The sequence below is a fragment of the Hemicordylus capensis genome, chromosome 14, assembly GCF_027244095.1.
Source record: "Hemicordylus capensis ecotype Gifberg chromosome 14, rHemCap1.1.pri, whole genome shotgun sequence".
Taxonomy (NCBI): Eukaryota; Metazoa; Chordata; class Lepidosauria; order Squamata; family Cordylidae; genus Hemicordylus; species Hemicordylus capensis.
This window is the reverse complement of record NC_069670.1, coordinates 19,854,528-19,869,915: the sequence shown is the minus strand read 5'-3', so window position 1 is coordinate 19,869,915 and position 15,388 is coordinate 19,854,528. Positions and strand designations below refer to the sequence as shown.

The following is a 15,388-nucleotide window of genomic DNA, read 5'->3' as shown; positions in this document are numbered from 1 at the left end:
TTCAACCTTGCCTTCCCACCCGCCTGCCCTCCTTGTCCCTGTTATGGTCGTGAAAATGATCGTACAGTATTTTAGCTGCACAGGCAGGAGTTTGTTGCAGGCCTGCTCAACCTAGCCCCCCCCCCCCAGCTGTTTCTGGACTACAACTCCAAGAACTCCCAGCCACAGTGGCCAATAGGCAGGGATTATGGGAGTTGTAGGCCAACATCTGCAGGAGGGCCAAAGTTTGAGAGGAGAGCTGGTCTTGTGGCAGCAAGCATGACTTGACCCCTTAACTAAGCAGGGTCTACCCTGGTTGCATGTGAATGGGAGACCTGATGTGTGAGCACTGTGAGATATTCCCCTCAGGGGATGAAGCCGCTCTGGGAAGAGCAGAAGGTTCCAAGTTCCCTCCCTGGCAGCATCTCCAAGATCGGGCTGAGAGAGAGACTCCTGCCTGCAACCTTGGAGAAGCCACTGCCAGTCTGTGAAGACAACCCTGAGCTAGATAGACCAATGGTCTGATTCAGTATATGGCAGCTCCCCGTGTTCCTATGTTGAGCAGGCCTGGTTTACAGTTTTGAGGTTACTTTTGGAATCTCCTTCTATGAAACACCTCTATATCATTTTATTCCCCAAAGAATTAAGAATTACTCGTATGTGAAGAGTTAAGAATTCTACTTCACTGCAGCCATCTCAGTATGCCTTTTACCCGAGCAGTACAGAAAGGGTTAAGCCAATTCTGGGTTATCTCCTCTTGCTATGAAACAGTTTTCATTTCTTCTAAATTTCATTTCTAAACAGCCAAGGCGTTCAGAACTCAGTGCAAGGTTTTACTTACCGTTTTTGACACCTCCCTATAAGAAATGAGCTGGTTACTCAAGGGAGTGTGAATCTGATAAGTGCCGTTTCGACTAGAAAGCTTCTTTGCATGCCCTCAGCTTCTTCAGCCTCGGCCACCGAGGTATTGGATAAGTACAGATAAGTGCAGGGTGCAGATCTTTTGTGAGACAAAAAGCCAACCTTGCTGTGAGGAAGGGTGAGGGGAAGTGAGATGTCACCAGAAACTCGCACCTTTTGAGCCACTAAAGCAGAGTTCGCTCGGTGGGGGCACCAAACTCATTTCCCGGTATTTTTTCATCGAGGGAAGGAAACAAATGTCCTACCTCAGGTGGGACATGGCCTCGGGTCATCGACCAAAAATGTTGTGCGGCTCCGTTTCCCCGAACTTGCAAATGAAATAGTGGAAGCAGTTAGTGAAAGCTTGCTTTGGTTCTCCTAAAAATCTTTCTGCTTGGGTGTTTGAAAAGAGAAGTTACAGAACTGACACTCGAGCTGCGTGGCTCGGTGCAAGACGGAGGTGGGTTTCATTTCCCAATCTTTATTTCTGTACTCACCATAACTGGAGGAAACTCAAAGTCCAGAGGACCACCATCCATCAGCTGACCTGCTTCAGAGCTGAGGGGCTGAAGGGAACTGGACGATGATACTCTGTTTGGCTGGAATAATGTGCCTTTCTCTTCACAGTGAGTATTTTCAAAACTCAATCCATTAAGGCTGTTCTCATGACCTGCTGAAACTGGGCTAAGGGAGCACGGCAATAGGCCCTCTTAAGTGGCCTGCCGCTTAACCTGGGTTTCGGGTGCAGTGCAGGAGTGCCCGAAACGTGGGTTAAACAATAGTGAGGCTATTCCCACGATCAGTAGAAAGCGGGCGAAGGGAACCTAGCCAGCTTTCTACTGATTGTTGGAACCACTTGGCTCGCCTGTCTAATCCCCCCTCCCCTTAAATGAGGTTAAGGGAGCTCCATTATCCTCATTTTTTTGCTTGTGTGCCGCTGCGGCAGGCGGTGAAACATAAGTAGACCCCCGACTGGGAGGCTGCAGCCAGACTCCCGGCCTCGGGGGCCTCTCCAGAATGCCCCCTGCACTTGCGTGGGACATCCTGGAACTTCCGGTGGGGCAGGTGGCCCCCGATCCCTGCAGCCTCCACCAGCTCCGTGAGAAGAGTTTCAGTGTGTCGGTGCAGTGCGGCTCCACACCACAGCTACTCATGAGTAGCCTCCTGACCGGGGGACTACAACAAGCCTCCAGGCGTCAGGAGGCTCCCCAAAAGGCACGGTGAACTTGTATGGAGCCTTGTGGGACTTCTAGGGGCCGGGAGGACCCCAAAACCCCACCACCCCAACCGGCTCCGTGACAGAGCTGGTAATCGAATGGGTGGCCGATCCGACCGCCCAGGGAGGGCTCCCTTATTGTCTGCGGGGAGAGTGGGTCAAACCTGCTCTCCTCACAACCCCCCTTTTGGCTCTCCACACTGCTCACGTCTGGAGCCTCATTGACGAATTCCTTCATGCATCGTTGCCCACCTATAGCAAAGTCTTAAGAAATGTGTTCAGACAAACAGGCGGGTGAACACGATGTCCACAACGCTAAACTCATTGAGGCCATTCACACAATCAAAAAACGGTGTTCTACCCAGGTTTGGGAGCTGTGTGTGCTCCGAATTTCTGGTTGTGTGGAAGCAAGGTAGGGAGAGAAGCTACCCAGGTTTCCCTCCTACCTTCCTTCCCACACAATGAGGCTCTACACACGATCGATGTGTGGAGCCAAGGAAGGTTCGGTGGGGAGAATGGGCTTAGCCTCCCGGTGTCGGATTAGCCACCCACATGAATACCGGCTCCATCATGGAGTTGGTAGTAGTGGCAGGGACGGGGCCGCCCGGTCCCCTGGGGAGACCCCCGAGGCCGGGAAGCTTGTTGTAGCCTCCTGGTCAGGGGTCTAATTGTGTGTCGCCACAGCGTAGAGCTGCGCTGCAGTGGCACACGATCAGTAAAATGGGGTTAGCGGAGTGAGTGCTAACCTCCGCTAGCCTCATTTTAGGGGAGGAATTCTTCGGTGGGCTTCCAACCGTGGAACCACTGGGCTTGCCTGCGAGCCCGGTGATTCTCACGATGGGGGAAAACAGGGCAGGGCTCTCTTAGCCCCGTTTCCTCCCATGGTGAGAATAGCTTCAATCACTTCTACCTCGGTTTCTACCCAGGTTTTCCTCCTGCCTTGCTTCCACACCACTGCAAATTGGGAGCGCACACAGCTCCCAAACCCTGGTAGAACACAGTTTCTGATTGTGTGAACGACATGATTTATTTATTTTTTGAATGGCAGAAACAAAAATGTCGTCTTTAATGCTTGCAGGCTTAAAAATGATTCAGGAATATCCTCTCACTAACCATAAATTACATCCATAACTGGATGTATGCCATGAAACAGATTTCTGGTGTAGATACCATCCAGAGAGTGTACTGAATGGATTTTGGTGGGGATTTTGCCTAACGTGTTTTTGATGTTTTATTGATTAATACATTTGTTTGCCCAAAAGGAACATAGAAAGTCAGATCCCTGGTTCACATAGCTTAAAGGTAAAGTGTGCCATTGAGTCGGTGTCGACTCGTGATGCCCACAGAGCACTATGGTTGTCCTTGGTAGACTACAGGAGGGGTTTACCATGGCCTCCTCCCACGAGAGCCTTTCAGCATCTTCCTATATTGCTGCTGCTGCCCAATATAGGTGTTTCCCATAGTCTAGAAAATGTACCAGCGGGGATTCAAACCAGCAACCTCTGGCTTGCTAGTCAAGTCATTTCCCCGCTGTGGCTTCCACATAGCTTTGTATTGTCTAAATGTACTGCCAGCAGCAATCCAAGGTTTCAGGCTCAGGATTTTTCCCCAGTCCTAACTGGAGATGCTGCCAAGGATTGAACCTGGGATGTTTGGCATGCAAGGTGGATGCTCTACCACTGAGCTACGGCCCCGACCCCAACAAAAAGGGGTTTTTGACCCCTGCTCTCAACATCTAAACCTGTGATACTAAGCACTCTCTTTTGGAAGTATATTGTAAACAAACAAACAAAAAATCCAATTAAACTTCTTTGCAAGCCATTCAATCTACAGGTTGGGATGTTGGGCATTTGAAATGACATTGCTTTAAAGATGCATTTCCCTAAGATTTACTAAACTTTTGATTCCTGGTCAATGATTGCAAATAAGAACATAAGGGCAGCCCTGCTGGATCAGGCCCAAGAAGGCCCATCTAGTCCAGTATCCTGTTTCACACAGTGGCCCACCAGATGCCACTGGAAGCCTACAGGCAGGAGTTGAGGGCATGCCCTCTCTTCTGCTGTTACTCCCCTGCAACTGGGACTCAGAGGCCTGCAGAGGCCTACAAATAAAATATACTTACTTACTTACTAAACTTTCTTCATTTTAATCTACCGCCCTGTGCAAGAGGTCTCTAATCATCCTCTTGAAATAGTGCAAGGGATTAAAAAATTATCACAATGGATCCCTTGCAGAGTTGAAATAAAATACAAACAAATCCCAGGGTGGCAGCGTTGACTCAGTGATGAGATGAGATACTCTCTCTGACTTGCTTTCTTTGGTGGAGGATCAAGTTGTGCACATTCTGCTGCTGGGTGTGAGAACCTCTGGATCACAGCCGACACACATATTTTAAAAGCATTTTTAGAAATCGGCCCTTTCCCCTGTCTGAATGAGAGGACTGTTGCTTGCCTTCAGTAACTATCAGGAAGTATAATTAGGACTCTGAGACACAGCTGTAGCTCCAGCGAAAGATTCATGGCTGTAGTGTGCAACTAGCCACTTCCTTGGAAAAATCAATGATCTCTGCTTAGTTTTGTGCTAACATGCCAGGAATGCCTCCTCCTTCTTGAGGAGTAGAGCTGATCTTGTGGAAGCAAGCATGAATGGTCCCCTTTGCCAAGCAGGGTCTGCCCTGCTTTTCATTTGAATGGGAGACTACATGGGTGAGCCCTGGAAGACATTTCCCCTTAGAGTAGGCCTGCTCAACTTTGACCCTCCAGGGTGCTTTGCAGACTAGACGCTGCAATGGGGTCACGTCGTATCTCAGAAGTGTGCTTCCACACATCCTGCATTGTGACACCGCAGTCCCTACACAGACATCAGGGTGCCGTTCACATTTCCAATGCCTTGTTTCGAATTTCATTGCTGCGATATAGAGCTGTGACGTGGCATATCTGGTGTAAGAAAGTCGCTTGCTGCTGCTGTTTTTTCAGGTTGTTAGTTTCCATGAGACTGCTCCCCCTGCTGTTTACGATTGGAACTCGATTTGCCTGAATGAGGGCATTTTGCTGCTGTTGAGCAGCTAAGCCGGAAAGTGCCCAGGGTGGTTTCCAGACAGCAAGACTTAAAATGGAAAAAGTGGTGTGAACTGCGATGTTTTGTGTGCCAGATTCAAACCGCAGTTGAAATCCGTTGTAAGGCCCATTGTGAGGCATTACGGGCAAATACAGCTTTTTTTTTTTTTTTTTTTTGCAACGCTGATGCAATGTTATAGGGCTGTAATGCAGCAATAAAATCCCAAAGGAGGCCTCGGAAATGTGAATGGCACCTTGCTGACAGCGCAGGGACTCCAATGTCAAGACACAGGCAGTACAGAAGCACCCTTAAAGGATACGTTGTGACACTGTGTTAGCATGCAATCTGGAAAGCGCCCAGCTGTTTTTGGACTACAACTCCCATAATCTCCAGCCACAGTGGCCAATAGCCAGAGATTTAGGAGTTGTAGGCCAACATCTGCAGGAGGGCCGAAGTTGAGCAGGCCTGCCTTAGGGAATGGGGCCTCTTTCGGAAGAGAACTTACCTGCTTGCATACAGAAGGTTCCAAGTTCCCTCCCTGGCAACATCTCCAAGATAGGGCTGAGAGAGGCTCTTGCCTGCAACCATAGGAACATAGAAAGTTGCCCTATACCGAGTCAGCATATTGGTCCATCCAGTGCAGTATTGTCTACACAGACTGGCAGCGGCTTCCCCAAGGCTGCAAAAAGGTTGCACGAGGTTCAAAATCGTGTGTAATCGTTCCCCGTCACAGGCAAAGAAATCTTATGTAGATTTAACAAAACGTTTATTCAGCAGCAACTCCGTTTTATCCTTCTAATTAATTAATTAATTAATTAAAGAAGAGGAGAGCTGGTCTTGTGGTAGCAAGCAGGACTTGTCCCCTAGGCTATGCAGAGTCTGCCCTGGTAGCATATGAATGGGAGACTAGAAGTGTGAGCACTGGAAGAAATTCCCCTCAGGGGATGGAGTCGCTCTGGGAAGAGCATCTAGGTTCCCAGTTCCCTCCCTGGCATCATCTCCAAGATAGGGCTGAGAGAGACTCCTGCCTGCCACCTTGGAGAAGCCGCTGCCAGTCTGGGTAGACGATACTGAGCTAGATGGACCAATGGTTTGACTCAGTATACGGCAGCTTCCTCTGTTCCTATGACAGGGCTCTCTCAGCCCTCTCATGGAGATGCTGCCAGGGAGGGAACTTGGAGCCTTCTGCTCTTCCCAGAGTGGCCCTATCCCCTCCGGGGAATATCTTACCGTGCTCACATGTGGTCTCCCAATCAAATGAAACCAGGGCAGATCCTGCTTAGCAAAGGGGACAAGTCATGCTTGCTACCTTGGAGAAGCCACTGCCGGTCTGTGAAGACAATACTGAGCTAGGTGGACCCGTGAACTGACTTGGAAGGAGGCAGCTTACGATGTTCCTAATTTCTTTGCTTTCCGGCACAGCTGCTGAATCCCAGAGAGACACAGAATTTTCGCAGAAGCTGGCGCAGAGTTTGGCATCTCTTGGAAAGGGTGTGCAGATCAGCTGCCAACTCCCAAGCGGCTCTTACACGTGGACAGTGACCTGGTACAAGGAAGGGCAGGACAAAACCCTGCACAAGATCGAGCCAGGCTCTAAGTATTCCACACCGGAAAGGAAGGATGCCGGGCAAGTGTACAATCTGCTCATCAGCGACGTGCAAAGAGATGACTCCGGAGTGTATTACTGTGCGGCAAGCATCAACGAGAAGTTCAGGATTATGAGCGGGACTAAGCTTGTGGTCAGAGGTGAGTAGCCCAGCAGATTTGGGGAAACCGGTATTAATAGTGGCTTGGTGCGCTGAGGTGGTGTGGTGCTGCACCTCAGTTGAAAGCCTGCTCCGGGCACCTTATAGTTTCCAAGTTGGCTGAGCTAGATCTTTGCAGGTGTGTGCAGTGCTGGGACCAGGGGGGCACTTCCAGAAAGGCCCCACACTTGTTTCACTCTCCAGATCATGTCAGAAATGAGTAGCCCAGTGCCGGGACTCTTCCCCAATGCCCAGCAGGACGGGCAGTCAGCCGACCGGGCGGGGGACAGATCAACAGCTGGGGATTGCCCAGATGTGCATGAAGCCGATGGCGGTGGGGGAGGGCGGGGAAGCTGGGAGGATGGCCGCCCTTGTCTGGGCCAGAATGGAGCTAGCAGGTCCCTCCGCTCTGCAGAGACCCTGGGGGATGATGCAGGGAGAGGAAATGGAGTCTTGTAAGGGGGCCCCTTTAAGGGCTAACAGGCAGAATACAGGAGGGCGGGAATGGAAGGAAGGGGAGGGGCTAAGAGGGGTGGCGGCTGACCCTGGGCACATATAGAATGGGCCTGAAGCCAGTGATGAGCAAGCCAGTGGAGAGGGAGGCTTCCTGGATGCCCAGGGTTTGTGAGGCTTGTGCAGAGGAAAGGCCACACCCAGCAGGTTTGGGAAACGGTTATTAATAGTTGCCTGCACCTCCACCTCAGTCAAACGTCTGCTCCGGGAGCCTTATAGTTCCCTAGATGGCTGAGACAGATCTTTGCGGGTGTGCGCACTGCTGAGACCAGGGAGCCACCGCCGAAAAGGCCCTGCTCTTGCTCCACCGTCCAGATCAATGCTCTCTGCTTCGTGAGCAGAGATAATCACAAACGAGGGCAGAGATTAGTATGAGGGAGAATCAAATGCAAACGAGGGCAGACCCTGCTTAGCAAAGGGGCCCATTCATGCTTGCTCACTATGCTAAATGTTGCCAGATTCCCCCAGGTCCTGACAGCCAGCAGGTCTTGACCAGGATGATTTCTGGTGCTGAGCAGGATGAGTTCTGTGCCCAACGACACTGCTATGTGGACGTCTTTACATTCCTGTATTTGTACAGTTCCTCTGCGCTTTAGCCGTATCCCGCTTATAGACTTTACTTCACTTTAAAAGATTTTAAATGTTTTAAACCTTAGAGGTATCCATGACCATGTTTATACAGCTCATCGGCTTCTAGCCATAGTCTTTTGCGTTCTTACAGTTTTATATACCCTGCCTAGTTTTTTTAAAACAGTTTTTAAAATTTAGAGCTTTTAATGCTACTGTTCATACAGCTCAACAGCTTTTAACAATACTCTTTTATATTCTCCAGTTTTATACCTTGTCCTGTGTACTTTAGACATACCCTGTACAACCTTCTATGCTTGTACTCACTTATGCTGGTCTAAGATTGTAATAAAGATGATTGATCAGGGAGATCACTCTCTTCCCCACACTGAGCCTGAGAGAGGGTGGGTTTGTAACCTAATACATTATTATTATTATTATTATTATTATTATTATTATTATTATTATTATTAACAACAACAGTCAGACAGGTATTATTGACTGGTTTGTTTTATCCAGACATCGAGTCCTTCCCAAGGACCTGGGATGCCAGAATTTTATTATCAGTATTGTTGCTGTTATTATGGATATCGTCGCAGAATATAGGCTGTTCCCAGTAAAGCTGCTTTTTGTAATTGGCAGATGGTGATTTCTGTGGCCCCGATGGTGTTGAGGTGCTCTTCAAGGTCTTTTGGAACTGCACCCAGGGCGCCAATTACCACTGGGATTAGTTTGGTCTTTTTCTGCCACAGCCTTTCAATTTCAATTTGTAGATCTTTGTGTTTTGTTATTTTTTCTATTTTTCTTCTTCTGTTCTTCTATCCCCTGGTATTGCTATGTTGATTATTTTAACTTGTTTTTCTTTCTTCTCTTCTTCTTCTTCTTAATAATAATAATAATAATAATAATAATAATAATAATTTGATTTCTATACTGCCCTTCAAAAAATGGCTCAGGGCGGTTTACACAGAAAAATAATAAATAAATAAGATGGATCCCTGTCCATCTGTTATTTGTTATTTAAAGAATCCTCCTTTTGGCATTCTTTCAGATACTTCTAGGTCCAGCCTGTCCATCCTGATGCCCTCCTCCCTGGAGTTTGCTCAGATGAACCACAGTATCCCCCTACTTTGCCTCTTCTACGATGCAAATCCTGATTGGGACACTGTCTCCTGGAATATTAGCGGGGAAATCTCTCCGGGCCAGAGTGATGGTGACACAATTCATGGGAAGGGAGCTTCCAGTGTTTGGAGTTTGAAGCTGATTCCTCCGACGAGATGGACCCAAGGGGCGACTTACTCCTGCTCAGACCAAGAGAACAGAAGCATCAGTGCTGTAGTGCCCACAAGCATGGTGTGCTCAAACACAGGTACAAGAGGATGGGAACACCAATTCAGCCCCTTGACCAGAGGGGCAATGGCGAAACACCTATCCATCATGCATAGGTGGGGGGTACCATGTGTCAAGCTTTGCAGAGTGGGGCCCACTAATAACTTAAGAATGTAAGGACATAAGAAGAGCCCTTCTGGATCAGGCCCAAGGCCTCTCTAGACCAGCATCCTGTTTCCTCCAGTGGCCTGCTGCATTCCTCTGGGAAGCCCACAGGCAAGAGCTGAGGACATGCCCTCTCTCCTGCTGTTGCTCCCCTACAACTGGGAATCAGAGGCATCTTGCCTCTGGACCCGGAGGTAGCCTATAGCCATCAAGACTAATCGCCACGGATAGCCCTGCCCTCCACATATTTGTCTAAGCCCCCTTAAAGCCACCCAAGACTTAACATCTGCATGCAAAGCCACAGAATTATGGCCCCCATCCCATAAGTGGAATACCTTACAGCAGACATCTCTCTCTTGTGGTAGCAGGCATGACTTGCCCCCTTAGCTAAGCAGGGTCCACCCTGGTTGCATATGAATGGGAGACTTGATGTGTGAGCACTGGAAGAGATTCCCTTAGGGGATGGAGAAGAGCATCTTAGGTTCCAAGTTCCCTCCCTGGCAGCATCTCCAAGATAGGGCTGAGAGAGATTCCTGCCTGCAACCTTGGAGAAGCCGCTGCCAGTCTGTGTAGACAATACTGAGCTAGATGGACCAATGGTCTGACTCAGTATACGGCAGCTTCCTATGTTCTTATGAGTCTCTCTCAGCCCTATCTTGGAGATGTTGCCAGGGAGGGAACTTGGAACCTTAGATGCTCTTCCCAGAGTGGCCCTATCCCCTAAGGATTGGAGTGGCCCTATCCCCCCTAAGCTTCTTATGTTCCTCCCATCCAAATGCAAAACAAGGCAGGCCCTGCTTAGCAAAGGGGGCCATTTGTGCTTGCTCCTGTGAGACCAGCTCTCCTCCTCAAGAAGAGGAGAACTTCTCATGGCGGTCCAGAGAGACTGTGCTTCCTACAACCTTCCAATTCCCCCCCAGGATAGGAAGCACCCCCGTCTGGGTCTTTTGGCCATAACCACCTAGGTATATGGCTGTTTATTATTTATTTTATTGATTTAAAATCTTTCTATTCCACTCAAAACATGTGTCTCTGGACGGTTTACAATTAAAATAATTGAAAATATCAAATCAATTAACAATCAAAATCATTGAAAACATTAAAACCCAATATTAAAAAATATCTAAACTATACATCTCATTAAAAGCCTGGGTGAATAGATATGCCTTCTGTGTCTTTTTAAAAGTTGCCAGAGATGGAGAGGCTCTTATCTCAATAAAGAGCACATTCCAAAGTTCAGGGGCAGCAACGGAGAAGGCCAGTTTATACATTCATGGTGTAGAACCAGGGGGGCTTGGGCTGTTACTCTTTGCACTAGGCCCTCCTGTGGCCCGTTGCCAAATTGAGTAGCCAACCACCGTTTCCTTCTTTTCCTTCTTCTGCTTTTGTAGGAAGCTGCTCCTCTGTATTCTATTATAGAATCCCTTGCATCGTCCTCCTCTTGCTGGTCCCGCCCTTAACTCTGGTCTTCAGAAAGCATCTTGACTCAGGTAATGTGGTTGTAAGATGACTCCAATGACACTCATCCCTTCCGGGAGTGATACTAAATGCTTTTCTCGTTACAGACAGTGTGGAGTCAGCGGCAAACAAAAGTCCCATGAAGGAGATCCCACTGGTAATGGGAATATCGGCATTTCAAAAAGAAGTGTGATCTCTCATCCCTGTAATTATTTTTTCCTTTCAGGCCTTGATCTTCCATAAAATGACAAAGAGAGGTACGGGTGGGCAGATGGGCTAGTAAAACATGTCTTGGGCCAGCAAGTTCTCTGGATGTAGGTATAAGATAGCTCCAGGAACTTTTTTTAGCTGTAATACGTAACTTCTGAATATCCATCTGCTTGTAAGTTATACAGGAATTTCCCCAGACAGCAGGTTTTTTGCGAGGCTTTACTGCGGGTTCGAAGTTTCCCCCCTAAAACGACACAAAAAGTGGATTTTTTCTTTCCCCCCCCCCGGATATAAATTGGGCTACACTCTTAGGCACAATGAAAAACCCAAACTGTGTGTGATGTGATGCTTGATAGCTCGCAGGGACTTCTGGGTAAATCTGGCCAATATATGAATGCACACTTCCATTCTGGAAGGGATGTGAACGAAAAGCTGGGTGTGAAAAACATCCAGGAGGCCCTCGACCAGTGTTTTCTCTCATTTTTAAATTTTGATTTAAAATTAACTGAGTGGACATCAAAAATATGTGTGAGCACGCACACACACTTGTGCATGCCTTAGAGGGAACACCACCCTCAACATCCATGGTTTCAGCAACCGTGGTTCCGCGCATCCGCGGATGGGTCTTAGAGACCAGTTTAGGAACATAGGAACATAGGAAGCTGCCATATACTGAGTCAGACCATTGGTCTATCTAGCTCAGTATTGTCTTCACAGACTGGCAGCGGCTTCTCCAAGGTTGCAGTCAGGCATCTCTCTCAGCCCTCTCTTGGAGATGTTGCCAGGGAGGGAACTTGGAACCTCAGATGCTCTTCCCAGAGCAGCTCCATCCCCTGAGGGGAATCTCTTACAGTGCTCACACTTCTAGTCTCCCATTCATATGCAACCAGGGTGGACCTTGCTTAGCTAAGAGAACAAGTCATGCTTGCTACTACAAGACCAGTTACCACAAGACCAGTTTCATTATCCGTGGTACTAAAAACAGGCAATTTTTGCCTATCCATGGTTCTTGGGCCACTGGAAGTGACTTTTGGTGTCATTTTGTGGCATTTCCTTTCCGGATGCTGCTTGGAGCCATTTTGTGGTTCATGTTTACAAAAAACAAACAAACCCACAAAGGCAGCAAATTTGGGGTTTGGGGGGGTATTGCTGGAGAGCTGGAGAGTAAGGTACTGTGCTTTCCCCCTTTTATTTCTACTTCCTTTCTACTTTTTTGGTGATTATTGGCAATTTTGTTGTGCTGGAACCTAAACCCCAGACTTCAAAGAGTCTTCATCAGACTTTCATTATTTGCAGTTTCTGTGGAGGGATGTGAATTCCTCCACAGGAGGGAGTTTCTGTGCAGTTTCTGTGGAGGGATTGTAGGCGAGAATGGAATCCTCTCGAATAGCGAGAGCCTTCTGTATTTCTAATAGAAATGGCCCCAAATGGCATGCAAGATGAAAATCGTCAGTAGCAATGGCTACCGTTGCACAGTATTGTGTCTTTCTTATTCATTCATTCATTCATTCATTCATTTATTGAATTTATATACCGCCTAATATAAAATCTCAAGGCGGTGTACAAAATTAAAAACTTAATACAAAGTATAGGAAAGCGAATAGAAAGAATTGTTTTGGTGAAACGCCCCTGCCACACGCCTTTTCTTTTCATTTAGATGTGGTAAAACCTGACCTTTGACCTTCCCATTTTGTTTTCTAGCCGGATTAGGAAGAAGTGGCTCAGACCTTCCAAGCTCTGAAATACAGACTGAGTGGGTTAATAGTAAGCATTAGCATCATTGTGAAAAGGAGAGGCAAAAAGGAAAAGCAAAATCTGAAGTTTGTGATCTTGGAACATGCAACATGTTTTTTCTGTATGTTTTATTTTTAATTCTTTGCAGAAATGTACAAAGGAAACAAGCTACAAACAAGAGCAAATAACAATCAACTCAAAAAAAAAATACTGTTTGGGTTTATTCGTTCGTTCTACCCCTCTGTGTTCCCTTCACATTTAGGTTATTTGTAGATACAATTATAAAATAAAATAAAAATTAGAATGCTGGTATTAAACAGAACTTTTTCTATATTAATGGTATCGGTGTCCTGGCTTTTCACGCATTCTCAAGCATCTTTCAATAGCCTGTGCACTGCCATGCAGTGGAATGGAGCACACGATCTTTAATAGATCTGTTCCTCCCTCTTTTTAAAACTGTAGACTGAAAACTATTATTGTTGGTTTTGTCTTTTGTTGGTTTTCCTTAAGCAGTCTTAAAACATTTAATATGTACTTAAGAACAGCCCTGCTGGATCAGGCCCAAGGCCCATCCAGCCTACCATCCCATTTCACACAGTGGCCAACTAGATGCCTCCAAAAACCCCACAGGCAAGAGCTGAGGGCAGACCCTCTCTTCTGCTGTTGCTCCTGCAACTGGTATTCGAGGTATCTTGCCTCTGAGACTGGAGGTGGCCTATAGCCCACGGACTAGTAGCCAGTGAGAGACTTAAAGCCATCCAGGCTATTGGCTGTCACCACATCTTGTGGCAGAGAATTCCATAGGTTAATTATGCATTGTGTGAAAAAGAACTTCCTTTTGTCGTTTCTAGATTTCTTGCCAATCAGTTTCATGGGATGACCCCTGGTTCTAGTGTTGTGGGAGAGGGAGGAACATGTCTCTCTGTACACTCTCTCCATCAAACCCTACATAATTTTAGAGAGCTCTATCATGGCTCCCCTCAGTCGTCATTTTCTAAACCAGGTGTTGTAGCCTTGCTCTAGTCTCCTGATAATCTTGGTTACCCTCTTCTGCACCTTCTCCAGTTCAATGTCATTTCTGAGGTATGGGGACCAGAACTGTACACAGTACTCTAAATGTGACCACACCATAGATTTGTATAAGAGCATTATGATATTAGCAGTTTTATTTCCAGTCCCCTTCCTAATGATCCCTAGCATGGAAATGGCCTTTTTCACACATTGAGTCGACACTTTCAATGAACTGTCCACCACCACCCCAAGATCCCTCTGCTGGTCAGTCACCGACAGCGCTGACCCCATCAGTGTATAAATATATACATATATCAGCGTATGTTACATAGGAACATAAGAAGCTGCCATATACTGGTCTATCTAGATCAGTATTGTCTTAACAGACTGGCAGCGGCTTCTCCAAGGTTGCAGGCAGGAGTCTCTCTCAGCCCGTTCCCCTTCTCATAATCAGGTTAGTAAACCTGTATGTCATTTATGCAATGCTCCTGCATAGGAATAGGGAGGGAAGACGCGGCCAAGAGGTTGACGTGGATGAGACAGTAAATCTCTTCTGGAAAAGTTTGTATGGTTATGTGCAAAAAGACAAGAGTATCTCTTCTAAACAGCAATGGGACAAATTGTGGAAATGGACGTTGGACGTAACCTCCCCCAATTACCTGATGTGCCTTGTAACCCCCCATCCCTGAGTTACAGTACTACCTGCATATACTTCATAACCTTGTGGGTTTCCAAATCCTTGTGTGTAAATCTTTGGAGATATATGATGTACAAACAACCACTTTGTATATAATTGTGCTTTGGCAACGTACTGTATGCTTTGGTAGTGTGTTGGTTCAATAAAAAAAATCTTGTCCTATCTTGGAGATGCTGCCAGGGAGGGAACTTGAAACTTTCTGCCCTAAGGGAAGATCTTGCAGTGCTCACACATGTAGTCTCCCATTCATATGCAACCAGGGCAGACCCTGCTTAGCTAAGGGGACAAGTCATGCTTGCTACCACAAGACCAGCTCTCCTCTCAAAATGTTACAAAAGTATATTAGCCAATTTCTTTTAGCTAAACACCTCTCACATAGGACCACTGAAAACTGCGGTCTACTGAGTCAGACCATTGGTCCATGTTGCTCAGTCTTGTCCACACTGACTGGCAGCAGCTCTGCCAGGTTTCAACCAGGAGTCCCTCCCAGTCCTACCTGGAGATGCTGCCAGGGATTGAACCTGAGACCTTCTGCATGCAAAGTAGATGCTCCACTATGAAGCTACTGCACCTTCCCAAATCTCTGCAGAAGATGAATAACTATCTGAAAAATCACTTGTGAATAGACTAGATTCCAAAAATAGTTGGGTTTTTTTTTACGTTTGGCAGAGAAAATAAAATAATCCTAGCAAACTGAAAACAAAACACCTTTTCATCTTCTGGACTCTGATGCAGATCTACTGGTGAATGAATCTCTTCTTGTTCCCGTGTCCTGCGACTTCAGCTAAATGCCCATGACTGATAACA

General features: G+C 47.0%; 1 protein-coding gene across 4 annotated transcripts; it reads left to right on the top strand.

The window, feature by feature from the left end:
* The first annotated feature begins 1,265 nt into the window (after positions 1–1,265).
* LOC128337515 (uncharacterized) lies at positions 1,266–13,206 on the top strand. 4 transcript variants are annotated; one of them, XM_053278597.1, is made up of 6 exons: positions 1,266–1,505; positions 6,575–6,898; positions 9,029–9,346; positions 10,863–10,961; positions 11,037–11,086; positions 12,841–13,206. In XM_053278597.1, exons 1-6 carry the CDS (start codon positions 1,463–1,465, stop codon positions 12,847–12,849), a joined length of 843 nt encoding a protein of 280 aa, XP_053134572.1. In that variant the 5' UTR covers positions 1,266–1,462; the 3' UTR covers positions 12,850–13,206. The 4 variants fall into 4 exon arrangements, with proteins under 4 accessions (XP_053134572.1, XP_053134569.1, XP_053134573.1 ...); XM_053278594.1 differs by having other exon boundaries at positions 11,037–11,134; XM_053278598.1 differs by lacking the exon at positions 11,037–11,086 and adding an exon at positions 11,156–11,186 and having other exon boundaries at positions 12,841–12,897.
* Positions 13,207–15,388: the final 2,182 nt, after the last annotated feature.